General features: G+C 40.3%; 1 protein-coding gene across 2 annotated transcripts; it reads left to right on the forward strand.

The window, feature by feature from the left end:
* The first annotated feature begins 736 nt into the window (after positions 1-736).
* Positions 737-23,076, forward strand: PAXBP1 (PAX3 and PAX7 binding protein 1). 2 transcript variants are annotated; one of them, XM_079320384.1, is made up of 18 exons: positions 737-1,323; positions 1,948-2,076; positions 3,634-3,810; positions 4,913-5,134; positions 5,685-5,788; positions 6,149-6,369; positions 7,308-7,497; positions 11,496-11,619; positions 13,636-13,735; positions 14,139-14,254; positions 16,601-16,800; positions 18,182-18,326; positions 18,474-18,595; positions 19,163-19,239; positions 19,495-19,561; positions 20,993-21,139; positions 21,520-21,674; positions 22,789-23,076. In XM_079320384.1, exons 1-18 carry the CDS (start codon positions 864-866, stop codon positions 22,904-22,906), a joined length of 2,874 nt encoding a protein of 957 aa, XP_079176510.1. In that variant the 5' UTR covers positions 737-863; the 3' UTR covers positions 22,907-23,076. The 2 variants fall into 2 exon arrangements, with proteins under 2 accessions (XP_079176510.1, XP_079176511.1); XM_079320385.1 differs by having other exon boundaries at positions 4,913-5,008.
* Positions 23,077-27,140: the final 4,064 nt, after the last annotated feature.

Raw genomic sequence — 27,140 nt, forward strand, 5'->3', positions numbered from 1 at the left:
GATGATCTTCAGCAAAGATCTGCTGCCCTCTGGTAAAAAATGTGCTGAAATCACAGTAATTCCCCATTACCATGACAGTGGTGCCCAAAAATTCACACATGCAGCAGTAGCTGAGGATGTATGTATTCTGGCCTTGTGGGGGAGAAACAAGGTTAATAAATCCATGGGATTTCTGGCAGACCAAATTAATTTTCCAGTTACTTTTACCACTATAGTGTTCTGAATAAGGCTGGTGCAGAAGTCCTTTTATTCCAGTGCCCAAGTAAGTACTGCAGGATTTTTTTCCTGTAAAGAGCAAAAAATCCTCAACAAGAGAAACCCACAGCTCCGATATTGCGGTGATGTTCCCACCGGCCCTATTCCTGTCCCAGAGAATAGAACTCTATTCTCCCAATTCTATTTTATATGGCTTTGCCCTGTGGAAGTACTGCATTAAGAAGCTCGCAGAATTTTTCCATAGCAATGTCTCCAAAACGCGTGCACGATAGTGTAATAAAAAAGAATTAATAAAACAAACTCAAACATGATGAATCTTTTCTTTACTATAACTCGTTTTACACTTACATCACCCGCCCCACCCCTTCCTCCCCCCCTTTTCCGTTCGCTCTCCTTTGCCGACACAAGATGGCGGCGGCCGTGAGGGGACAGCGGGGGCGGGGCGGGCGGCTCGAGCCGCCGCTCGGCGCGCTGCCCGCCGCGCAGGCGCGGTGCCGCGCGCTCCGCCCGCCGCTGGCCGGGCCGGCGGCAGGGGGCGCTGCGGGCGGCGGTGCCATGCTCGCGGGGCCGGGCCTGGGCCGCGGCGCGGGGCGGCCGGAGCGGGCGGCACCGGGGTCTGGCGGCGCGGCCGGTCGGTGCCCGGCGGGATGTTCCGCAAGGCGCGGAGGGTGAATGTGCGCAAGCGGAACGACTCGGAGGAGGAGGATGAGGAGCGCGACGAGGAGCCGCCTCAGGAGCCGGCGCCGGCGGTCGGCACGGCGGGGGAAGGGCCCAGCGAGGCCTCCATGCCGCTGGCGTCGGGCGCCGGGCTCCTGCCGCTGCCCGCCGGCTGCGTGCCCCTCGCCCTGCCCGGCAGCCCCGCGGCCTTCGCCTGCGCCGCCAGCTACGGCGCGGCCCTCGGCTTGGGGCTGGGCTTGATGGGAGGCGACCGAGCAGGCCTGGGGGCTCTGGCGGCGCCCGCTGCCCTGCGCCCCCCGCCGCCGCCGCCGCAGCCCCAGCAGGGCAACGGGCTGCCGGCCGCCGGGCGCCCCAAGGAGAAGAAGCGCTCGCGGGAGAACAAAGAGGTGCCGAGGGCCAGCCTGCTCAGCTTCCAGGACGAGGAGGAGGGTGAGGCGGTGGTTGCGTCTTGCGGGAGTGGAAGGGACCGGGAGCTGCTCAGCCTGCAATGGGCCTCTCCTCTTGAAGAGCCGGGACCCGTATTTATTTTTTAATGCGGTCCCCCGTGTGGCGTGAGGTGATGTGGCATCACCTAAGAGGGGGCGAGCCCTGAGGGCACGGTCCGGGCGCCCAGGGATGCCCGGGCAGGGAGGGAGCAGCGTCGGGCCCGAGCTGACCTGGCTCCCGCGGGGCCGCCGCGCTGCGAGCGGCTTCCATGTGGTGCAGCTGTGCTGGAACCGCCTCTGCTGCTGTGGCCTGGGGCGTCACCTGTGCTGCGCTCACCGCAGGTTTGTGCGGGAGTAGGTGCTGCCCATAGCTTCCCACTTCGTATAGTTTTGAGTCGTCTTGGAAGGAATTCTCTTGAAGTCACTGAAACTTGGTTTCTTGGTTTCCTGGCTTGAAATTTTGATGGAAGTACTGAAAATTTAGAATTAGACTTTCAGTACAGACTCTGAGAGTGCCCTACAGTGCTTGTTAATGGCATTGTGAAGATCCAGGTGCAAAATTAAGGGGTTTAATAAATAAGTATGCTTGACAGATCGAATGTAATGTTATCCGATTTCTCTTTTAAAGAAACGGAAGAAGTTTTCAAAGTGAAGAAATCAAGTTACAGCAAAAAGATTGTAAAACAGTTGAAGAAAGAATACAAAGAAGATCTTGAAAAATCAAAAGTTAGAACAGAAGTCAATTCTCCAACAGATGGTAACTGCAAAACTAATAGTAACTTTTGTAATGGAAAGTATGAAGTACTATAATTTAATTTCTTGTTTCAAGATGAATTGTTTGATGTTTTCACATTTATTGTAGGTGAAATGTGATACTTGGGCCTTAGGAATGCTGTTCTGCAGTTGGTAGAGAGTTCTTTGATTGTCATGTAGAAATTAGCATAAAAGGATGGAACTTATCAGCTCTGTTAGATGGTTGTCAGTAGACATCAGTATTCTGAATTGCAGCTGTGTTTCTGACAGAGCAATTGCTTTTTGAATTAGGAAGGAATTACATTAGTTTGAAAATGTACCTGGTGCTTGTCTGATATGAAGTGTCCTTGTAATGCATTTTCTTTGAAAAGGAGGATTGTTGGGCTGAACAGAGTGGTGGTCTTTGTTATTAAGTTAATTGTTCAAAAGCAGCCTGTTTCAGGACTTAGACCTTCGAGTAGACTTGATTAAGGTGATAGACTGAAAGTGTTGGAACAAAAGTATGTGTTAACAGAGTACAGTCCTTGAGAGCTTAAAGTAGAGCCTAGAACTTCAGTTTCATTGTACTGTTGGTTTTTGGGAAGCTCATTGGTAAAATGTAGTGGGAAACCTTTTCCATTTAAGTTTTTACATAGATTATGTAATGTTATGAGCATGAGCTGGGAGGCTTATGATCTAAAGATTGTAATGATCTAGAAAAGAACATGGTCCCATGCAGGAAATACCCTTTTAAAATTTAATTAAATTGTTTTTATAAGTTTTTCCTGCATTTAGAAAACCCACAGATTCTTTGTTATTAAAATCTTTAAATTGGCTATGCAGTGGTGTGAGGCATGAGCAAAAACATCAGTTGCCACTTCTGTGGCTCATGTTCAGGTCATCTGTGGAAACCTGGATTCTTGCTTCTGTCACAAAGGTCCTTAAAACATTGCGTTTTGCACATGGCTATATGGACCATATTTATTTAATTTCTGTTTGTTTTGCTCTCCCTAATTCATGTGGTTATAGTTCAAAGACTTCAAGGCTGCTACTGAGAGAGTAGCTTGGATTCTCTAAACAAGTGCTTGAGAGTGAAACCTCAGATATGTGCAAATTGAGTAGCTGGGTTTGACTTGAATTTTTTTACATATTATCTGTACTTGCTGCCTGTTCTGTATGTTACCCACTTAGAGTGTAGCCCAAGAAGAAAATGAAAGGTTCTTTTGAAATCAGTTGGATCTTGTAGAAAGATTTGGTGTAACATAGCCAGTGCTTTCTCATTGCATATGTAAGAGACTTGGACAAGGTTGCACAAGGTTGAGTTCCCCCACTTTCTTAACACTTGACAGTATGGAGAATGTTTGGTGGTTAGTGGGGCCTGCCTTGTCACATTCTATTTTGAGAGGATGTCTGTGATTTAATCACAGTTAAGAAAATATATTTTCCTTGATCTCAAACAGTAAAATTATTTTTCAGTATTTTTATTTGATTTTCACTTTTGATTGTTATATTTATTTAAAAAAAAATACTTCTGGGTGATCTTTATAAAAGGAGTAAAACATGGACTTTGCTGTCTTATCAGTTGAAGCACCACTAGAAAAGACAGGACAGAATAAAGATATAGGCCAAGAAGATGGGACTGCAAACAGTGAGCATGGTGAAGAAGAAATGGAAGTTGAAAGTGAGAAGGAAGAAGAAAAACCAAAAGCTGGTGGTGCTTTTTCAAGTGCTCTATCATCACTGAATGTTCTCCGCCCAGGTTGGTCTTTGTAATATGTCTGATAAGTTGCCAAGTGATTTAGCCAATGTTTATAGCAGACTAATGTTTGTGAGAGATTAGGAAATAGTTTCCAACAACTTAGCATCTGAGAATTCAAAAAACTGGTATTTTCTGAAGGTGTTCAGTTTTACAAGCTTTATGAGAGAAAATGTTTTGTTATAGACTGCTTCATCCTGATGTAGGATGCAGGAATTTGTCCCTCAAGTAGATGACAAACTGAAAAAAAAATCTAGGTTTGGAATAGGTGACTTCACATGAGATTTAACTGCTTTCAGTTAAAATCTCTTGTTTAATTCACATGTTTCAGTTATGGGTCTGCAAGGTGTCAGAAATATTTTCCTATCCTATTTTGTATACTGAGGTTCTAGTCAGGCCCTGAAGCCAAAGAAATCCCTCTGAGAAATTTTTTTTTGAAGCTAGTTTGCTAATTAAGTCTGTTCCCCAAATACCATGTGTCCTGGGTGCACACATTGATTTCTATGACTTACATAAGTTTTGCTTACATAAGTTTTGCACTGTAGATTTTGGAGTTTTCAGTTAGGTCTGAGGCTTTTCATGTTTCCCTTTGTGCAGTCTTCTGTATATTAACTGTGTCTGGTTTGATGTCCTCTTAATCTCTGATTGATGGTTGTCTGTTGAAACAGTTGATGCTTTTTATTCCCCCAAAATAAGAAGAGCTGAGAGCATTATTGGGGTAGGAAATGACATAGTCATTCACCTAATTTTCTTCCTCCCTTTGCAATAGTCAGCTCCAATAAAGGGCATCCTCTTCTTTAGGAATATTTCCCACAGAAGTATCAGGCTTCTGCTCTTATGACACGAGCTGCTGGAAGCAGAGCCAGACTTTCTGTGACAATCCCTACTTGGAGGTTTTCTAGTCAGAAAGTTGACATGTTTAGTATCTAAGTTGCTTACAAATGTTTTTTTGTGAGTATGGATTTGTTTCCTCCCATGTTTTGTTTTGTTATTTTTTTTCCTCTGTGCACAGATGATTTAGTACAGTGGCAGAGCTGAGCAATAAGAAATTGTAGCACCTGTTTTGTTGCAGTGATTGTTTAACAGTGCTCACATCTGTCTCTAGGAGAAATTCCAGATGCTGCTTTTATTCATGCCGCTAGGAAAAAGCGTCAAATGGCTCGTGAACTTGGAGACTTTACCCCCGTTGACAGTGAACCAGGTAAAAGCCGCCTTGTTCGAGAAGATGAAAATGATGCCAGTGATGATGAAGATGATGACGAGAAGAGGAGGATAGTTTTTACAGTGAAGGAAAAATCCCAAAGGCAAAAGATTGCTGAGGAAATAGGTAAACCCTTTTTTGGAAGGTCAGCTGATGAATGTTCACACTGTTTTCACTGCCAGTGCTCCCATTCAGCATTTTTAAACAATTGTTTTTCACACAATCTGGAATTACATAACATTTCTGAGGAAAAGTACTACATAATGGAATATGCTTGTAAAATTTTGAGCATAAAACTATGTTCCTGTGCACACTGTGATAGAAACTTACACTAAGGATCAATTCTTGTTTTTCTTGTACTCTGTTTTTAGGAAGCATATAGTTGTGAAAAGAAAAACATTTGATATAGAATTCTTCTTGCTAGCAAGCAGGTAAAATAACCTTTTGGAAAAGGAGTTAGACAGTAGAGGGTTTTACCAGCAGTGAATTACAATTTTTACCATTGTGTTTTTCAAGCAGAAACCCTGTGCTGATAATTCACAGGCCAGTGTCCTTAATTCCTCATGAAGAGGAAAGGAAGATGCACTGAGATGTTCTCACTGAGGCATGGTTTCAGGCTTTTGAATTTGTGGCCCTTGTGATTATGAATGCATTATCTTCTTTTTCTTGTATGAAGGTATTGAGGGAAGCGATGATGAAGCACTAGTGGCAGGGGAGCAAGATGAAGAACTCAGTAGATGGGAGCAAGAGCAGATACGAAAAGGAATCAACATACCCCAGGCATGTATATACTTGTGCACTCTGATTTGTTTCTGCAAGTATTGGCTAAATCCTTTACAAACTTGAATAGTTAACAGAAGGCTGTTTCATTTGAGAAATTAAGTCTTTAAGTTCTGATGCTCTTTAAGGAGAAATAGTGTAAGTATTTAGGATAGTAATGATGCTAAGAATTTGTCCATTTACCTTCTTGAGGGCATTTGTTTCTTCTGCCTTAGATATTGGATGCTAAATCCCCTTGATAATTACATTTTGTAATCATATCTGCTTACATTTTTCACTTTGCTTTGAGATGTGTAAAAAAGTAAGTTTCCTCTTTCTTTAAGGCCTAATATAGTACAATTGTATTTCCTCTGCCACTAGGTTCAACCAAGTCAGCCTGCAGAAGTGAATAATGTGTACTACCAGAACACTTACCAGACACTGTCTTATGGTTCATCATATGGCATTCCATACACCTATGCTGCGTATGGATCATCGGATACCAAGTCTCAAAAAGCAGATAATACAGTTCCTTTCAAAACTCCCAGTAATGAGATGACTCCTGTTACTATTGATTTGGTAAAGAAACAGCTTAAAGACAGGTAGGACAGACCATCTTTTTAGACTTAAAGACCTGTCCCCTAGGTTTCTGTTCCTCAGGTGTCTTTTAGTCTCGGTGAGCAAACACAGAGTTTCATCGCTGGAAAAGTACTGACTGGCACATCCATTAAAAAAAAAAAAGCAAACAAAAAAGCTCAAAGTGAAGATGACATTGACACTTTTTTCGAAAATCTCCTTGGATTGCTTCTCTGGAAGTGAAGCTTTAAATATGAGGCCACTGATCTTGTTGAAGAGAGGTCTGAGTTGCATCTTCTGGACACTGCACAGTCTTAGAGTGAAGAAATGAAAGGCCAGTGAGGTGTTTAGCTTATCAAGCTGCATTCCTTTAAACTGAATCAGAGATTTCCCCTTCAATAGATAAAGAATTTAGTTTTTAGTGTATACAGGGATTTTTTGGCTTAAACACTGTAATCTGCTTGTCAGGTATGCAAAAGGTATGGAATGAACAACACAATTGCAATGAGAAATCATGTGTAATGAACAGCTTGCACTTACATGTCTTCAGAATTGGTTGGTATGCCCCTTTTTGTAGTGTTGCAGCCTTTGACAGTGAATCAAGTTAGTCGAGGAAAAAGACTGCTTTGTGTAAGCTGTAGTTCCCATCAACCCCCAGTCTGTCCAGCCAGCTTTTCATTAGGGACAGCCTTGCACTGTGCTGTGTGCTATCAGCTCCTGTGAAAGTTTGTAGGAATGGCAAATACAATGCACTACAACATAGTCCAGCAAATGAGTTGCAGTCATTGGCCTTGCAGTTCATGAAGAGAGGGGAAAAGGTGGCAAATCAAAGGTCGAGAATGTCTTTGCAAAATTTCCAGTATATAGGCTCAGTACTTGCACTGTACTGTCTGTTTGATGTCTCAATGGTCTGAAATAGACAGACTTTTGGATGTAAATTTACTATTTATCCATTGCCCTTCAGGTTGGACTCTATGAAAGAAATGCACAAAGCTAATCGGCAGCAATATGAGAAACATCAGCAAAGCCAAGAGGACTCTACCAAGGCAATTGAAAGATTAGAAGGGTCTTCTGGGGGTATTGGTGAACGGTATAAGTTTTTGCAAGAAATGCGAGGGTATGTCCAAGACTTGCTTGAGTGTTTCAGTGAAAAGGTAAGGATGCAAAAACATTAATCTCTTTACAAAAAAAAAAAAAAAAAAAAAAAAAAAAAAGGTCTCGTATTACATGCCAAACACCACAACTCCCTTTTTCGAAAAATGTCCTTTGAGAGCATATTCTTCAAAAGGTTTGGTTATTTCAGGGTTGAAAAGAATGTTTTATCATGTTAAGCTGATTATTAGAAATTTTTCCACCTAGCTCACTGACTTTAGATTGCCTAAAAACTTTCAGATTTTATGTCTTCAGGATTTTGTAGATATTCTTGCGCTTCATCTTTACTCAGATACTCGTTTTTACTTGAGTGGATTATCAGGTTAGCAAAAATAAGGGCTGAATTATGGCTTTGCTACTTTCTGGAGTGCTTGGTGTACACAATAGCAGAGACTTGTATTTTCTGTGCTATAAACTTCCTCCTGCCAGATGTTTCTTGGTATTGCTCTGGAGTCTGGAGAAGTTTTAAAGCTAGCATAGCTGTTCAAAGATACCCACACTTAAAAATACATTTCTTTAATGTAGTGTGATACTTCTATGCATCTCTAAGTCAAGAACCTACTCTATTTTCTTATGTTATGCACTGTGCTTTGATTACTTACTTTGTTGTAAATATAACTCCTGAAAAAATACTTTATATATACATATTAGGTACACATTCAGTTAGCAGTATATTGGCTATTTCTTCATTCTCTTCTGACTTGAATATAGTAGTAGTATATTAATTTCTTAATATCTTGTCAGCATAATTGAATAGTTTTAAGCTACTATTCACCTAGCCTGTCAGGTGTGGGAGAGGAATGGAAAAGCATTTTGGGTGCTGATGGGTTAGGCAAGAATTGTCCACTGTTAGTGGACTTGGGAGAGTCCAGTCTTTGTCCTGTAAAAGTGAAAAGTAACTGTGTCATGAACAAACCCAGGAAATGTGGGACAGTTAATTCACCCAGCTGATTGATTAGTGTAACTAATTAGTTGCAGTTGATTGTTTACTTAAGAAGCCCTATTCCTGAGTCTGTATTAGCATTAGCTGTTGAAGATTAATAAAGGTACTTTCCTAAGCAGTGTTGGAAGTGCTGGTCACCCAGATGGCTGAATTCCTACTAAAGATAAATTTTTACATTATTACTCTGAGATAAATTTGTATTTCAGAAGTCAGGTTAAGTATCTGTGTCTCTATTCAGTATTTGCTTTCTAAAGACCTTTTGTTAAATTACTTTTGTGATAGCTGTAAACCATGTCTGGAGGTTCTCCTTGATTGCATAAGCTGTCTTGTTCAAATGTTTTTAAAATATGACTTTTATCATCTCAGGCTTCTTAGGGGCATTCATAGAGTTTTGCTGGTTTTAGGTGGAGGCTGCTGCTGTACTTGTATGTAAAGTGAGTTGCAAAAGCAGCATTTGATGTGGTCAGTCCAACAGGAGCATTTAATTTATTTTGATATTTTTTGGCCAGGTAATGTGCTTTGGAATTCAGTGCTTTCAGTATGACAAGATTACTGGCAAATTCAGAACCAGTAGCCCACTGGACACTGAGAAGTTTTCTGAAAAGGAGGTGTTGGGAGGGGGCAAAGCCCAGTAATAAAATCAGTATCCATTTTTATTTAAAGGAAATGCAGTAGGATGATAAATTCTTCTAACCTTTTGAGTGTAGAGATACATTAACTTCAGCTTTTTTAAAGAACCTGTGTCCCTGACTGCTTCTATTTAAAGTGTTGTTATTATATATAGCTGTTATAATATGCATGAGGATATGTATATATATGTGTGTGTAATAATGGTGCCATGGTGTATATACATATATATATATATATATACATACATATATGAAAACATATCTTTAAATACGATATTTTGAAGAGATTCTGAATGTTAGGATCACTTTGCCCATTCTTAAGACTCAGCAGAGAGTATAACAAGACAGCTATTACACACATTCTAGAAACAAGAACTAGAAAGGTCAAATCCTGTGTAATACCTTTCTTCCCCCATAAATAAGAAAACCAGTAGAGTGGAAGATGGTTGCATGACTTCCTTCAGAAGTAATTACTGTCAAAGTTGTGCTTTCTGAGAAGGCTGGCGAGTTACAGTGGCATTTTTACATTTTGAATGTAGGAATGTACAGGGGATACAGAAGGATTGCATTGTTCTGGGCATACCTTTGACAGCACAATTAGATGAACTGTTACTTTACCTGCAAAAGTGAATTACCAAAACACTCTCTGTGTGTCAGAATCATCCTTGTGATCTAAATGTTTAGAGACCTTTCTGCTTTTCCTCTTCCACTGTTTACAGGGAAAGTGAACTAAAACACTGAATTTAAGGTACTGACTAAACAAAACAGGGCATGAGGGCTGTAACTTCATAGTAGTCAGTGAAATTGTCAGCCATTCATTAACCACAGTATTGATTAGAGAAGAATAAGAGCTTCTAAGCTTCTTGATTCCTGAGTGGGAAACATGTTGAGTGGATTCATATATCTGAATACATTACTAAATTTCTTCTTTAATCCTGAGAAAATTACAGAAGGAACCACTAAGGATGCTTTGAAAAATTTTCATTTAACTTTTCATTGTTAGTATTTCCTCAACATGTGCAAGAGAAGAAGCTGTGTTTTCCGTGGTAAACTGCAGTAAAGCTAGTGTTTTTAAACTATTATTTCTATTTTCAGAACTGTCTTAAATTCAGAGTATAAACTTCCAACACTTGGAAGTTTGTTCCCTCCTTGTCTTTCTCTCTACTCTTTTCTCCAAAAGAAAGGTGTGTGTATATTTTGAGTTGGTGCAGAGCTGCTTTTATTTTAATCCCTGGAGCCTGGTTTTTCCCAAAAAGCTAAAACCTTTTTCTTCTCTGATGTGTGTCTCAGTCTCAGCGAGCTGAAATGGCCCTGTAGCTATAAACTCAGAATTTTACATTTTACTGAAGGAGGTTCTTTAATAGCTGCTGAGTCACATTCTAAAACATAGCAGGAAACAATTTCTGATTTTATCTTTTGTTTGGAATAAAACATAATGCTGGATGGTAGGCAGCAATGAAATATAAAAGGCTGGAAGACTGGAGTAAGCATACATCTCAGAGGTAAGGAGGACATGGCTTAAGTGTTTATACCAAAAGGACTTGCCTTTCCAAATTAAGAGATTGTGAAAACTTCTGGTTTGCATTTGAATATTTATAATGATCTAATTTTAACTTGTCCCAGGAAGTGAAAATAAAAAAAAAAAAAAAAAAAAAGGTCAGTGAACCTGCTATTTAATGTCAGGAAATTCTCGGCTGTCATGATATCATCTATTTTTGTTAGAGATGCTACTAAAATAGTTCATTAAAGAAAGAAAAAAAAAAAAAAAAGACAGGTCTGACCTGACCTACCTGATTAATTCAAGGTTATACTTAATGCATAACTTGCACAAATTGTACTGTTTTAATTTTAGTGATAAGCTAAAGGAGTATTTGACTGATTTGAATTACTTGTTGGCATAACACTCTTGTGCAGGGTTTGATTTCATTTCAGTAACAATATCTCAGCATATGCTATTAAGAGTTAGAGCAAAACAATAGCTGCTGGCTTCAGTTTATATTGATGGGTGTTTTTTTCACTGTGTTCAGTCAGGTTATTTTCTCACTGAAGTATAGAATACTTCTACATTCTTGTTTAATGATAGAGAGGAAACAATTGATGTCTGAGAATTGCAGACCTTTATACAGCACATAACACACTTGGTAGGGAAGGCAAGAGTACTGAAAAGGATATTTCCCGCTCTAAATAGGCTGTCTGGTTGTGTAGACTCATTTAGGCCATGGAAGTTGCTTTCAGAATGCTCTTGTTCTGCTTAAAATGCATTTTCCACCCCTTGATACATACGAGTGCAAATGATACATACGAGTAGAAGGCAGGACTCGGTGCTGCTGGGAGCACAGTGGCAGCGTTCTGCTCCGGAATAGACTGGGACCCCAGAAGCTGAGCAGCTCAGGATCTGGGTATTACGTGGTGTGTTGTATTTTTACAGGTGCCTCTGATTAACGAGCTTGAATCTGCAATGCACCAGCTGTACAAACAGCGAGCTTCCCGCCTTGTCCAAAGACGACAAGATGATATTAAAGATGAATCTTCGGAGTTTTCAAGCCATTCAAGTCAGTCCATCTTGAAGGTTTTTATTATTCATTAAACAACCTTGTTTACTTAGTATAACTTAATTGAAATGTAAATGTTTAATGTATGACTGTCTTATTAAAGTTTATTCTTACTCTTGAGATGAGTAGAAGCAAGTTTAGATGAAAGTTCTCTAATCTGTTTTGTTTTAAACTCAAAACCACTGTAACTCTGACTTCATCTCTCCTTTCTGTTTATCTTAACTATATTTTCTCCTTCCTAGCACTAAAAATGTATGCATGATGACTGTGGGAGTAGTGGTAGTATGTGACTCCCCATCTTCTTCTTATATCAGGACTTTTAAAAAATTTATTTTAACCTTCCTGAATCAATAAACATAATTTAACATGTACAGTTAACTGTATAAAGCCACAAAGCACTGGGCTAGACTTTTGTCTAATGTTCTGTTTTGTAGCCAGTATAAGTATTTGATTTCAGACCCTTTAATGATAAATTCAGTTAGACTAATCAGACTAATACAGTGGCCCTGTATGAAATACGGCCTAAGAATAGCCAGTTAAAATTCCTACTTAACTGTCAATTTGTGGATGGGGGATTCTCACTGAGGAGGTTTCTTGTGGTTATTACTCTTCAGTATGTAGAACTCTACAAAAGCATAAATGTTAACTTGGATGGAAGTACATGTTTCTTGGAGGAGGTTTTATTCAGCATATGAAATCAATGGATGAAATATCCTATTAATTGGAGTCCTCTTCATGCTTCAGAGAGCTTCCCATTTTTAAAAATGGCTTTCTGTCATGTTGCTGATGTAAAATTCTATAATCAATGCCATTTCACTGTTCTGCCACAGTTGTCAGAGATGAAGTCTTGTTAATACCATTAAGCTAGGGTGATACCATCACTGAAGATGATGAAGTGCTAGGGTGTCAGAGTTGGTCATTCCTTTATAGACTGGTTAGCATACATATTCTTCTTAGGACTGTTACTTGGAGTTCCAGGCATCACATGGCCTTGCAGTTTCAGCATGAAAATGCAGTTGTGAGAACTAGAAACCTATTTCCTAAAAGAAGCTTAGAATGGATTTTTTTATACTGAAATTTATTGATAGGATGGGAATAGTTCTCATTGCTGAGGTTGGGTTTTACAAAGAGATCATACTTAGTATCTGAAAGTTTAGAGAAGGCTCTTAGTTCAGGTATTGCACTGGAATACTGACATAGACTGGCATTAATACTTTAAATTATGAATTTGTAAATAGGTCAGAACATGTAAATTTATTCCTGAAGTTTGGATAAATCGTTGCTTAAATGTTAATATTTATGCTTTAATGGGTGGATTTGAGCAGTGCTTAGCATTCAGTCTGCTGTTTAAAATTTACCTGGAAAGAAGGAACTGGAAACACTCCTGCCTGCTATCTGCTGTTGTGTTATTTTCTATAGCCAGGAGCACAGATAAGTAGAGTTTGAAAAGAGAAGGGAAGGTGGTTTATCTTTCTGTAGATTTTGATGTGTTTTAAACTTCAGGCAATCTAAAGCATTTGAACTTAGAAGACTTAGAAGCACCGTGACTAGAACTCTTGCCCCAGTCACTTTTGTCTGTTTTTTTTTTTTTTTTTTTTTTTTTTTTTTTGCTAGTTCTCAAAAATTATGTGGTGATTGTGTTTATGTAAGGAACACTTTTTTTCTTGGAAATTTCATTTAAGCTATTTCTATTAAAACTGACTTTTATGTAGTTTGGCTACACTGTTGTGAGAGGGATAAGAGTGAAGTAGAGTGAAGTACAGTGAAAACTATTTGACATTTAAGTGGAAATGTTTCCAAACTCCCCTGCTTTCTGTTTTAACCTCTACACTTTGTGAATTCAGGCTTCTGGGGGGCATTGTGGGTTTGTTTTTTTTTCTTTTTTTTAATACTTCAACTTTCTATTTCAAATTACACTTAGTTTTAAAGTGGGTAAAAGGCTCTTTTGAAACTGCCTACAGCACATTTATGGAATCATAAATAAGCATTTTAATTTTCATCGATGTAATTTTACAGATAAAGCACTGATGGCACCAAATCTTGATTCTTTTGGGCGAGACAGAGTGATCTATCAAGAACAAGTCAAGCGTCGAACTGCAGAAAGAGAGGCTAGAAGGTAGAGAATGGGATTTCATTTCTCCTTTAGGAGTCTTTGCTTGCAAGATACAGCTGTCCTGTGTGACATATTAACATGAGTGGCAATGTTTGCCTCTTCCCTGCAAAGGGAAGAAAACACTTCAGCTGGCATGCTGGGCAGGGATATTCTTACATATCCCAGCTTATCATGCAAGTGTACAAAACATTCCATGATACTGATTTAAAATCACTAAAAGCATAGTGCATGGTCTCTGCTGGTTTTTTTTCCTTTTCATTGTTTGAGGCAGCAACATGGTGGAATGCTTGAGGTGGTGGCATAGTGTATAGTAAAAGTATAGGTGAGGGAAAGAGCTGGTTTCTCCTGCTTTACTCTAGCTGGTTGATACAGGTGATAGCTGGTTTATTCTGCTGCTCCTTTGCAGAGCTCGCCGTAGACAAGCCAGAGAGCAAACTGGGAAGATGGCAGATCACCTTGAAGGCCTGTCCAGCGATGACGAGGAAACTTCTACAGATATCACAAACTTCAACTTGGAGCGAGGTTAGAAGAGCTACCCAAGCCTTATCACAGAATCACAGCATGGTCTGGGATGGGAGGGACCTTAAAGCCCACACAATTCCACTCCCCTGCTATGGACACGAGCACCTTCCACTAGACCAGGTTGCTCTAAGCCCCATCCAGCCCGGCCTTGAACACTTCCAGGCATGGGGCAGTCACAGCTCCTCTGGGCACCCTGTGTCAGGGCCTCACCACCCTCACAGGGAAGAATTTCTTCCCAGTATCTCACCTAACCCTGCCCTCTGTCAGTGGGAAGCCATTCCCGCTTCTGCTGTCACTCCAAGCCCTTGTAAATAGTCATTCTCCATCCTGCAGATTCCTTTTGGGTGTTCTGAGGCTGCAGTTAAGTTACCCTGAAGCCTCTTCTCCAGGCTGAACAATCCCAATTCTCTTATATAACGAAATACCAAATATTTGACAGGAAAACATCTATCAAAATGCAGCCCTATTTATATATTTCACCATATTTTGGAAGGAGTTTAGGAACTTTTGATTCCTGGATCATCAGTGTGGCCAAAATAGTCTCTGTCACCAGTTCCGTTCTGTCTTGCACAACAGAATTGCCCATCCTTAGTGAGGTTCTTTTTATTTAATTCAAACGTGCTTTTGCTGGCAAGAAGTAAGCTGTTAGACCATCAGTAAGTCTTCCAATTTGTGAAATAGTTTATCATTCTTGAAATACGTGTTTGTCTTACTTGTGAAATTTTGAAAACCTCTGTGCTTTAAAAATCTTTTTTTGGTTCATGGCAAGTATTTAGTGGAGTTGTGAATAAGCTTCTAGAAATGCAGTGACAGAAGTTTTGTAGAACCTTGTTGCAGCTTGGCAAAGCTTGCAAATGATAGAAAACAATGTTGAATGCAAACATTACAGAAAAAGCTTGTGGTACAATTAGCATTTACTCTGATTAAAAGGGAATCAGGTTAGAAGCCAGGAGGAGGAAAGCAGCAAGGATTGCATACATAGAATTGTTTGTGCTGCATTTGAGGAGGGATGAAATGGTTTTGGTCTCTTGAAGTAGGAGAACAATACTGGCTTTTCACAGTATGAGAGCTAGGGACCATGAAATTAAGTGATAGGATAGGTTTAAAATAAAGAGGTCATTTCCCACAGAGAAGGCAATAAATGGCAAAGTCATTGCTGTAGGTGGTGGTTGTGGAGACCTGAATATAAACCTATTAGAAAAGCAGTTAGGTGTTAGGTCCTTTGGAACTGCAGTTTCCACACCTTTAGTTGCTGGCTGACTTACTGCAATTTTATGGTTGCACTGATTTTCTGTGTACAGGGGGAGGGGTCTTGGATAAACAAACATTTCAGGGTTGTTAAGTGCTATAATTCACTTTGCTAAATTAAATTATCTAGATTCAATGGGGCTGAATTGTGCTTGGTAGCTTGGCAGTTTATGTGTGCAGAAGTATTTTGTAGAAATTTCTTCAGTTTCTGAATAGGCAGAGTGTAAAGCTTTTTTGCTATTGTTTGTAGCTCTCATGTTAGTCCAGAAACAGAAGTGGAAGAGAGGAGTGCACTTTGAAACCTGCTAACTTCATATGCAGTGTTTTTATCTTAATCCCAGTATGAAAAGTGTGGTTCTGTGACATAATCTCCTGTTCCCTCAACCCTGTCTCTGCCTGCTGTGTGTGCTAGTTGTGTTCATTGTGTACGGGTTACTACTGTAACCAAACATGTACAACTGTGGCTGTGGCAAATACAACTGATTAAAATTAAACTAATTAGAAAAGATTAAGGGAAAATAATATATAGAGAAAAAGGTCTGCATAGAATACTGGTACTGTAAATTAAAAAAAAAAATAGAAAAGAAGGTACTAGAGTATTGTAATCACTGCTCAGTGCTAACAGGTGTATTCTGGGCATGGTGTCTGCCACCCTGTCTGAACTGCCAATTCTTTTGATTTATCTGACATGCTCTCCTGTATTTGCACTTGGATTATCAAAAATGTAGAGTAATCTGGGTTGGAAGGGGCCTGGAAAGGGGCCTGAAACTCCCATGCAAAGCAAGGCAGCTTGGAAGTTAGATCCACTCTGAATACAGCCTAGTGTCACCTAATTACATCTGGTAACTTAAAATCCTTTTGTGAAATGTTTAAAGTAAGACCTGTGATAAAACAGTGTATTGAAGAGCACTCATTCTCCTGTTTTATAACTTTGGCTGTGTGAGGCAGGAGTAACAGAACTTCTAAAGATGATTGATTGTTGTTTTTTTTGTTTTGTTTATGGGAGTTAGCTTATGCCAGTCAGCATCAAAGAATGTCTTGAAAGAGGCATCAGAAGGAGTAGGTGCTTAACCTTTTGTTCCTTTTCTCCCATGCTAGATCGTATATTGAAGGAATCCAGCAAAGTTTTTGAAGATGTTTTGGAAAGCTTTTACTCCATTGATTGCATTAAATCACAGTTTGAAGCTTGGCGCTCCAAGTACTTTGCCTCTTATAAGGATGCTTATATTGGCCTCTGTTTACCAAAGCTGTTTAACCCTTTGATCAGACTTCAGCTGCTTACCTGGACTCCTTTGGAGGTAAGCTCCTCTGCAAGCAACTTCTGTGTTAGCTGCTACTTGGTGGTTCTTTCACACTTGAGCAGAGCAAAGTAAATTGCACCTTTGTTGTGTTCTAGGGATGAAGTTTCAAGTGGGCACCTGTCTTAGGGCAAAGCTTTTCTGGGGTGTGCCTGGGATAGTTGATCTTCTATGTTCCCAGTAGACCACAATTCAATTTGCCACATTGCCAGTTCCTTCTCAGGAAGTGGTGCAGACCAGAGTCTGCAAATGCCCATGGCAGTAGGTTGGAACTAAGTGATCTTTCCAGGGAACATTGTATGGTTCTATGAAAATATGTTTAGTCTTTAAAATGCTCAGAGAAAATTATGACTCTAGATGATGCTGTTTTATCAGAAGTGGAACTAAGATGCTTGTTCTTACATGAAATTACAACATGTGTCTTTAGGTTATATATCTGTCTCTCACTTACACCTCCATAGCCTGTAGAATTCTGGCTGGCAATTTCCAAGTCCTTCTCATAGTACTCACTGCCCAGTTATGCAGGGAACATGGGAAAAGCAGGACACTGTGGCAGCCCAGTATCCCTGGCACAGATTAGTTGTCCAGCCTGGATATGGATGCTTTCATGAGATGCCCCCAGTTCAGATAGCTTTTGACTCCCTCTATGTTCCTTCTTTTTTCAGAAGTGTTTTTTTTTTTCCTTAACTACCAAGAGAATATCTGCAGGATACTTTCTATCACCTCTTCTCCAAGTGTAGAGGAGGGGGAGGCATAACTCCTCTTCAGAGAAAGTTCAGAGTATTAAAATAATTTTATTAATTTGATGTTTGACTTCTTTAATCAAGCAAGGAAAAATCTAAGAGAGATGCATGCCCTCATTAAATTTAAAACATTTTTTGTGCATTCTCCCTTCCCCCATGCTATTTCTCTGAGTTTTTAGGTCAACAAAACAAAGCTTATGTTAGTTGGGGACATGGTACAGAATTGTGAAGTCTAACTGTATTCACTACTCTTACTGAGCCTAGTAAGCATTTTGTTAAGGTAGAAGAGTTACAAGGTGCTCATAAAGAGGAGTTTTAAATCCAGAAGGCATAATTTTATAATGCAGCAAAATTACTTTCAACTGTATTTCCAATTTGTACCCTCATCTGTAGGCTTTGGTTTGGCTCAGGTGTAAGTAGAAGTTAAAATCTGTGGGACAGAAACCGCTGAAAAATAAATCTTGCTTCAGTCATTTTCTCTTTTCATTACATCTAGTGGCTGTGCTGGTAGAATTTATTGTTTCCTTTGGCAGAATGTTTTAAAGCTGTTTTTGTGAGTGTATCCTACTTGTATACTTTTTCTGTGTTGATTTCAAATCTTTGTTGAGGAATCTTAACACCAATTCTTTTTGTACTAGGGCAAGTGTCGAGACTTTGAAACAATGTTGTGGTTTGAGTCATTGTTGTTTTATGGCTGTGAAGAGCAGGAGCAGGTGAAAGATGATGCTGATATTTCACTATTGCCTACCATTGTAGAGAGAGTCGTTCTTCCTAAATTAACAGGTATAAGCTTGGAAAATGAGAGGGGAGGGGTTGTGGAGTCTGATGCTTGTTTGTGCTTTCAGATTTTACTGTTTTGTAAATAATTGCATGGATGTCTCAGTACCATTATTTGAGTATTTGTAAAGTGGAGCCTTTCATCTCTTACAGTAATTTCTGAAAATATCTGGGATCCCTTTTCTACCACACAGACATCTAGAATGGTAGCAATTGTACAGAAACTAATAGATGGATATCCCTCAGTGGTGAATGCAGAAAACAAAAATACACAAGTAAGTTGTTGGATTTTTTTCTTATATATGTTGCATAACTTGAGGAATTTGAATAAATTTTTAATAGCTTATGTTGGGAATGCAGGAATAAAAATAATTTTTAAGTTACTTGGTGCTGTGCAGCCTGATTGTGGAGAGTAAAGTATGTTGATAAATTAAAAGAAAAAACTCAATGGAGCCTCCCCAAAATAGATACTAGAGATAAAAAATACACCAGATGTTCTAAGACTTGTTGGTCTCCAGTTTTGCTGTAAGGGTTGGCTACAAATACTCAGGCTTTTCTCTTTTAGATCTTTGCAGCCTTTTCAAATGTATTGCCTGAAAATTGGATTGTTTTACTTGCCTTCTATGAAGGCAACCAGTATTAAGGGTTCAGGTTGTAATTGAGTGTCTAATTGCAGCTCTGTAAATTATTACAGACTTCTTTAAGACTATTTGTGTGCTCAAATATCTGTGTATATTTACTATTATGGTCAGAAGTGTTCTTTATTGCTTTAAAAATCAATTTTTGAGTGTTTAACTCAAAAGCAGTGCATTGGACATTTAAAATAAAATTGCCTGTTTCAGATGCTTTTAAAGGCGTTGTTGCTGAGAATGAGGAGAACACTAGATGATGATGTATTCATGCCCTTGTATCCAAAAAAGTAAGTTTACTTTCAGCTATGGTGTTAGACCTTTCTTAGCAAGTCACTGCATAGTTAAGAGGGGTTTTTCCCAGTGTGGTTCAGTGCCTGAGTAAAAGAGATCTTTTGTTATCCTTCTGGGAGCATTTAACAAAGACAAGAAGGGTGGAAGGGAATATTTGTGGAAATGAACTGTGTGTTGGAAGGAAAAAGCTAGCAAATGCAAGACAGGGCTGTGGTCTTGGTTGCACATTAAAGGGATTTCTTACTTTCCAGCATCTTAGAAAACAAGAACTCTGGTCCATATTTGTTTTTCCAACGTCAGTTTTGGTCTTCTGTTAAGGTAAGTCAGTAAATATGTCCAGTAAATCTTTGGTCTAAAACTGTGTAGTAATAAAATCCTCCCCAAATTTGTGAAGTATAGTAGATGGAAACTGTTTCAACTTCATCTGCAAAAACTCTGGATTCTTAGTCTCTGATAAGCACTGTGCCCTCTTCACAGTGTGTCTGGTCACTAGTGGTGTCCCCCAGGGCTCAGTCCCATTTTATATCCTTATTGATGGTCTGGATGAGGGGATCAAGTGCACCAAGCTGGTCAGGAGTGTTGATCTGCTGGAGGGCAGGAAGGCTCTGCAGAGTGACCTGGATTGATGAGGCCAGTGGGATGAGGGTCAATAAGGCCAATGTCCCTGCACATTGTCCACAGTAGCCCCAGAGCTGCAGGCTGGAAAGCTGCTGGGCAGGAAAGGCCCTGGGGGTGCAGGTCAGCTGCTGAAGGTGAGCCAGGTGGGCAGGAGGGCCAGTGGCACCTGGCCTGTACCAGCAATGGTCCAGCAGGACCTGGCAGGGATTGTCCCTCTGTGCTGGGCACTGCTGAGGACACACCTCAAATACTGTGTCCAGCTCTTGGCCCCCAGTTTAGCAAGGACATTGAGGGGCTGGAGCATATCCAGAGATGGGAACAGAGCTGGAAAGGGTCTAGAGGGGAAGTCCTGTGAGGAGCAGCTAAGGGAGTTGGGCTGTTTAGCTTGTGGAGAAGGGGAGGGACAGGACAGGGACACCTTATCACTGCCTGACAGTCAGGTGTGGCCAAGTGGGGTTGGGCTCTGCTCCCAGGCAGCCAGCATGAGAGGAAATGTCCTCAAGCTGTGCCAGGAGAGCTTCAGCATGGACATTGGGAAGAATTTATTCACAGAAAGGATAATTAACCATGGGAATGGACTGCCTAGCAAGGTGGTGGAGTCACATCCTTGGAGGTGTTTTAGAAGGTGGATGTGGCACTCCATATTCTGGTCAAATGGTGTTTGACAAGGTGGTGTTTGGTCTAAAAGTGAACTTGATCTCAGAGGTCTTTTCCAGCCTATTTGGTTTTGTAGTTGAAAAGGTTGTCATGTGGAAGCACCACCATTTCAACTTGAATATTATGGGGTCACTTAGCTTACTCATATCCTTGTGCTTGTCAGAATAAAACACACTACTTCTGGGAAATGGGGGAGCTCAAAGCTGTGGCTGTCATAGTTTATTCCAATAAAACTCTGAAGAAAATTAGCTCCCAGGTAGACAGAAGAGTAGAGACTGATGTTGGTTGAACAACTGTCCTCCATGATCACACAAACAGAACTCTTCTCTGGAATTTCCTCTTTAAATTGCAGCAGCAAGGGAGACTGTATTCTGAATAGGTTTGCAAAACGTTTAAAATACATTAAAATGTTTGATTAACTCTCTGTTTTCAGTACATTTTGGAATAGTTATTTTCCCTGTGTTGTATTTTCAGTTATTGGGAAACTTTCTCCAGTGGTATGGAATCTTATCAAACAAAACTCTACAGGAGCTGTCCATAGATGGGTTGCTAAATAGATACATTCTTATGGCATTTCAAAACTCTGAGTATGGAGAGGACAGCATTAAGAAAGCTCAAAGTGTAAGTAAAATCAAGGAATGTTTAAAGTAATGGACTTTAGCTGAAAGGAAAATATAGTTAAAACTTGATGTTGCCTATGAGATCTTGGCTTTGATACTTTAAAAGCTATAGTCAGTGAAAAATATATATATATTTTTTTAAAGTATATAGACTAAAGAAAAAAATCTTCTCTGACTCATGCCAGATAAATGAGGAATACTGTGGGTTTCAGTGCTTTACTGCTTGGATTTTGGTGTGGGTTTTTTTGTAGTTTTCTCATTTTTTCACTCAGTTGGGCCTTGTCCCTGCAGTCTTACTAGGCAGATTTCACAAGTCATGTTTACATAGCTTCTAAACATTTTGTTATGTTGTGTTTAACTTCCTTTTCCTGTTTTTTATAGGTAATTGCTTGCTTCCCTAAGCAGTGGTTCACTAATTTAACAGGAGACAAGACTATCTCTCAGCTAGAAAACTTCTGTAGATACCTTGTTCACCTGGCTGATACAATTTACAGGAACAGCATTGGTTGCTCTGATGTGGAGAAGAGAAATGCAAGGTAACTTATTTTGCCAATGCATGCAAACATGGGTAACTCTCTCCATCCTGCTGTGTGTCTGGAAAATTCTTTGAATTCATATGTTAGAAATGGATATTTTTAAAGTGTCTGAAAATAGCAACTGCTGGAAATACTGAAACACTAATATATTTTGCACTGCTGCTTAGTGTCCTGGATTCTTAAGGGGGTTTATAAAAAGCAGGGGAAAGTACTTTTTATATGAGCAAATAGTGTCAGGACAAGGGGGAGTGGCTTTAGTCCTGAAGGAGGAGATATTTGTTAGATATTGGGAAGGGATTCTTGGCTGTCAAGGTGGTGAGGCCCTGGCACAGGTTGCCCAGAGCAGCTTACTGTCCCTGAAATGCTCAAGGCCAGGTTGGATGGAGCTCTGGGCAGCCTGGTCTGCTGGAAGCTGTTCCTGTCCATGGCAGGGGGTTGGACTGAGATAAGCTTTAAGGCACCTTCCAACCCAAAGCATTCTATGGTTCTGCCAGATTTTGTAGCTATTATCTTTGGACTGGTTCACCTTGTGAGCCTGTTGCTGATTCCTGCATAGTGGCAAATTGTTTTGTATACAGTTCAAAAGTTCTGCCTATTTACACAACCAGCTAGATAAACCTGGTGTTGCCTGAGAGCCAACAGCAATTTTACTTGAATCCAATGATCAGCTTAATTAAAAGTTTGCATTAGACATGCTGCTGCTGCCAGGTAAGCTGACAGGCTGTGGGAGCAGCAACAGCACAAGAATGAACAGTCTTCCATTGTTGGTACAGTCTGTGTTTCAGCTCAGGATTTAAGATCATTTAAGTTTTTGAACTCTCTTCTTTTGGTATTGTGTTTCTAAATTTGAAAGAATTTTCTTCACCAGGTGAAAGGTAACTTGGTAAAAATTTTTATTGGAATTAAAACATCCAATTATCCTGTTTTCAGGATAGCAGGTTCTAATTTGATTTCTGTTCTCCTTTTTCCAGCATTTAACAAATCTGTTGCCATTATCCTCATTAAGCAAATAAAATAAATCTGAAACAGAAGTATGAAATATATGACTCCATAATGTCTTCTCTGGAAAATTAATCCATATCATTTATTGTTCTGTTTCTGCCTCTTTTTTTAGGGAGCACATCAAGCAGATCATAAAGCTTCTAGCAAGTATCCGAGCCCTGGATCATGCTGTTACTGTTGCAAATGATCACAATGTAAAAGAGTTCAAGATTCTAATAGAAGGAAAATAGACTTTTCCCACCACTCATTTTGAGCTTTAAAACCATTCCTGATGTGTAATTTATGTACATATGTAAAGTTTCTTAAACTGTAAAGTATTGATCTTCGTTTTAATACAAAGTGCATTCTTATATACAGCATCCTTAAAAATAAAAATCATTGACTTCATTGAAAACAAAAATGGAATCCCAAGGTTGTCATCTTTCCAGAAACCAGATTTTTCCTCAAGTTTCTCATCATCTTGCTCACAAAAATACTTTGTGCCCATAATCAGTGGTCATCTGCTCCTGTTAATTGTTCATGGTTAACTGGAATGTGAATAATAGATTCTGTGTAATACACTGTATGCATATATTTATACCACCATGTTGCTTTCACACTGGATATAGAGATGTTGTACTGTTGCAAAAGCTTTTCATTTGCTAAAAATTACTTATTTTGACAATAAAATGATCTTATTATTGGTCAAAAGGGCTGGTAAAACATTCAAATATGTGAAAAGTCACAAGTTGAAGAGTAGAGGCACATTGAAGTGGATCCTGACCTTTAAAAAGCAGCTGTGCACTCCAAGTGGAATAACTAAAAAGTGATTTGCATTCAGAATATGGAACTCTTACAACTGTTCTTCAAAAGGAAGATCTGGATAAATGGTGAAGTTTTTTTTTTTTTTATATATAAGCAAACACTGAGAATTTGTGATTATTGTACATGTGTAGATGGTGGCATTTCCTAAGCTCCAAACACCTTTTATTTTGTAGGACTAATGATTTACCTCTGGTTTCTGGACCCTCCTTCCTTTTCTTAGTTGCTTAAGTTGTGTCAGGATTTTGAGGAGGAGCTTTGGATTTTTGGAATGAACACAATAGGATGAACACTGGAATTCACATACCTACATAAATCAACGTTTAGATATTTGAAATACCATTGCAGTTGTAGTTGCATGATTTAATAGTGACAGATTTGATCTTTCTGTGCTAAAACTGTTACTGATTTCAGTATCTTGAAGAGAATCTGAAGGGAGCCTGTAGGAGAGCTGGAGAGGGACCTTGGACAAGGGCTGGAAGTGACAGGTAAGTGTCAATTGGAGCTGAGGGAGCAGTCACAGTTCTCTTTGTTATTGATACTGTTGCCGGTTTTTTCCCCCTCCTCCCTTTTTTCTTGTAAATTGTTCTGTCTCAAACCATGATCTTTACCTTTTGTACCCCCAAATCTCCTTCCTTGGGGAGGGAGGAAAAATGAGCAAGTGGCTTATAGTTTAGAATGGTTTCAGTGGGAGCAGTGAATCTGGAAGTACCATATCTAAGCCAAGACAGCCTTACTTGGGTCCCAGTGTGAGGCACAAGGAGGGCACAACCAAAAGAGTGGATTGGAAACAAAGTTAATCTCAGCGTTTGCTGTGTTGGGTCCAGAGCCACTGGTCACATTGGTGCTTGGTCTGTTCCTGTGGGTTTGGTACCTCACCCTGGCTCTATTCCTGTGTGTGCTCCTCAGGGTGACCTTTTACAGAGCAGGGACAAGGATCAGCATTTCTTTGTTGCTGTACTGCGGGATAAGAGTTTATGACATGATAACATCAAGGGCAATGAGGGTACTCTGGGATGTGTGTTCAGTGCTGCTCTCCCACCCTTATTTCAGCACTGTCTTTGGGAGCCCATTAATAACTGTACCCAGTCTGGAGGGGAAACAGGGGAAGCATGATTTTCCCTCTTTTCCCACCCTTTTCCTCCTTCAGACCTGCTACAACAGCTTTTGAGAATGTTGCATTCCCTTTGGATGGTGAGGAAAGCGTGTTCTTGTTGCTCTGTCTCAGTGCAGTCCACGCTCTGTTTCGAGTCACCTTTGGAGGCAGAACAGAGATTTCCAAGAAAGCCATTCAGAGACCTGAACCAAGGGGGAATAGTCATGAGTGGCATGGAAGGGGCCAGAAAATGGACCAATTTTTTGAGGAATTCTCTGCTCCAGTGGTTTGGGAGTTTACCCCTGAACGCTGGGGCTAGGCACTCTTCTTGCCAGCTGTATGTAGGATCTCATAGTCCTACAGTCTGGAGTGTCTACCTGCCAATGTGAAATCTCCAAAATCCCCCAGAGTAAGGTCCTAGAACAAAAAGAAAGGGCTGGACATCACTTTCCTCTTGCAGCCTGTGCACACCTTGCTGCTATTCCATTTTCTTCTGTATGTACCTTCTCATTCTTTCCCTCTTACAGACCCACGATCCCAAACAGTTTACTAACTGCTCCCACACTAACAGTATCACAACACAAAGCTCTTGGTGTTTTTTACCTTCCCTGTCACTGTTGCTCAGCTCCACATGATGGCAGCAGTGTAGTTGCAAGAGGTAAATGGCCTGATTCTCCAGAAGCAACAAAGTGTGCACATGCTGAGTTGAAATTGTCAGTACTGGCAAAAAGCAATGGGCAGGACAGGAAAGTTTGTCTGACCTTCAGATTCCATTTGCAGCCCTTAATTCACATAATTCTGTAGCAGCATTCACTCCCTCTTATGACTGGTAAACTGCTGTTCCATGGGAAGGAAAACCTAGAGATCCAGCGTTTTTAAATGCTGATCATAGGCTGCCCACTGGAGGTCAGGGCCAGCAACAGCTTTCTAGCCTAGCACCTGCTGTGTAGGAGCAATCCTTGGACATACTCAGTTTTTGAGCTTAGCCTACAATTTCCAAAATGGGATCCAGGAAATGAGTGACAGCACCATTCCTTTGGAAATAAAGAACATAGTGCCAGTGTTGCTGGTGCAGATCACAAGCTTTCAAGGGGAGGTAAAGACCAGCAAGATCTTTCTGTCCTAAAATGTTTTTTGTGCAAGCAACCCTTGAATGTATTCAAAATTGCAGGAGGTATCCTGAAAGAGAACAGCAGTTCTTTTATATGAGGGAAAGCACCTAGACCATGTGTTTCAGTAGGAGACAATAACTTATCCAGGAGAGGAAAAGACCAGCAACACTTCTTCCCTTTGCAGCTTGGATTCATTTGTCAGAGCTAGTGTCCTGAATGTGAATCACATTACCTGTCCCTGGAAATATAAACAAGCTCATCTGTCTAGTGGAGGCAAAGACCTTTCTGTTCTGGCACCTTTTGCTCTTAGATCAATCCTAGGACAATTTAATATTGGAGCAGTAGACAAAATTTGGCTTTAAGCTCCTGAAAAAGGATGGCTGTGCTTTTACCTGGGAAGGAAAGCACCATGTGCCAGTGTGGCAGTTGCAGATGAGAGGTGCAGAGAGCACCTTCACCTTCACAGAGGTGAAGGCCAGCAACTGCTTTTTGTTCTGGAACCTCTTGTGTGGGACCATTTCCTGAATGTATTTGAATGAACAGTGGTATCCAAATTTTTCAGGAGGGAGAGAGAAAGGGGGTGCAACAGCCTTCCTGGGAAAGGAGAGCACCTTGCCCCAGTGCTTTTTGTATAGATGGTAGGCTGCCCAGGCAAGGTAAACAGCAACAAAACCATTCTTGGGACAATTTTTTATTTTTTTTGTGAGAGCAATCCTGTGCCCTATTTACTTTTGAACACTGAATTTAAATTTTTGCATTTTTTTTGTTAAAAAAAGCATGCAGCCCCAATGGTGGTTGAAGTCAACAGGCTGCAGTAATAGTTTGTTCTCATGGGGCCTCCTGTATAGACTCAATTTTGGATGTGGGCTCCAGAAAGTAGATGAGACAGCCTTTCCTTGGGCAGAAAAGCACTTAGCTGCAGTATTGATGGAGCAGATGAAAATCTGCCAAGGAGAGAGAGAAGGACCAGTATCAGCTTTGTGTTTTGGAATCTTCTGTTTGGGAGCAATCCCTGGGTGTCTTTAATGATGGTGCTCAGATTCTGATTTTGGAGGAGGTATTCTGAAATTTTTGGCAGCACACTGACCTGTGCAAGGAAAGCATTTAGTCCTCATGGTGGTGGTGCAGATGAGAGGCTGCCCAGGAGAATGAAGGCAAGCACAGGCTTTCTGTCCTGGCACCTTTTGTTTGGGCTCAAAGCCCAGACTGATTCTTTTTTGGAGATGGTAACCAAGTAGGGAATGTTGTCACCTCAAGACTGTGAGAGTAAATAATTTATTTTGATGTATCTGGTTTGCTATCCTTGATATTTCAGGACAAAGAAATTGCCACCAAGACTATTGTGCATTCCTTCCCAAAAAAAAAGTAGTGACATCCTGTTTCAGAATCCCACCTCTGGAATTTGCAGCTGAGCTCCAAAATTGAGTATGTTCAAGATTTGCTCTCAAGGTTTGC

The sequence above is a fragment of the Erithacus rubecula genome (assembly GCF_903797595.1).
Source record: "Erithacus rubecula genome assembly, chromosome: 1".
Lineage (NCBI taxonomy): Eukaryota > Metazoa > Chordata > Aves > Passeriformes > Muscicapidae > Erithacus > Erithacus rubecula.

Excerpts from the sequence above, each read along its gene's own strand:
- PAXBP1 (XM_079320384.1), top strand. The coding sequence starts at position 864 with ATGTTCCGCAAGGCGCGGAGGGTGAATGTGCGCAAGCGGAACGACTCG. Across the intron at positions 11,620-13,635 it reads GGAGTTTTCAAGCCATTCAA|ATAAAGCACTGATGGCACCA; the intron begins GTCAGTCCATCT and ends GTAATTTTACAG. Across the intron at positions 19,562-20,992 it reads AGTTTTGGTCTTCTGTTAAG|TTATTGGGAAACTTTCTCCA; the intron begins GTAAGTCAGTAA and ends TTGTATTTTCAG.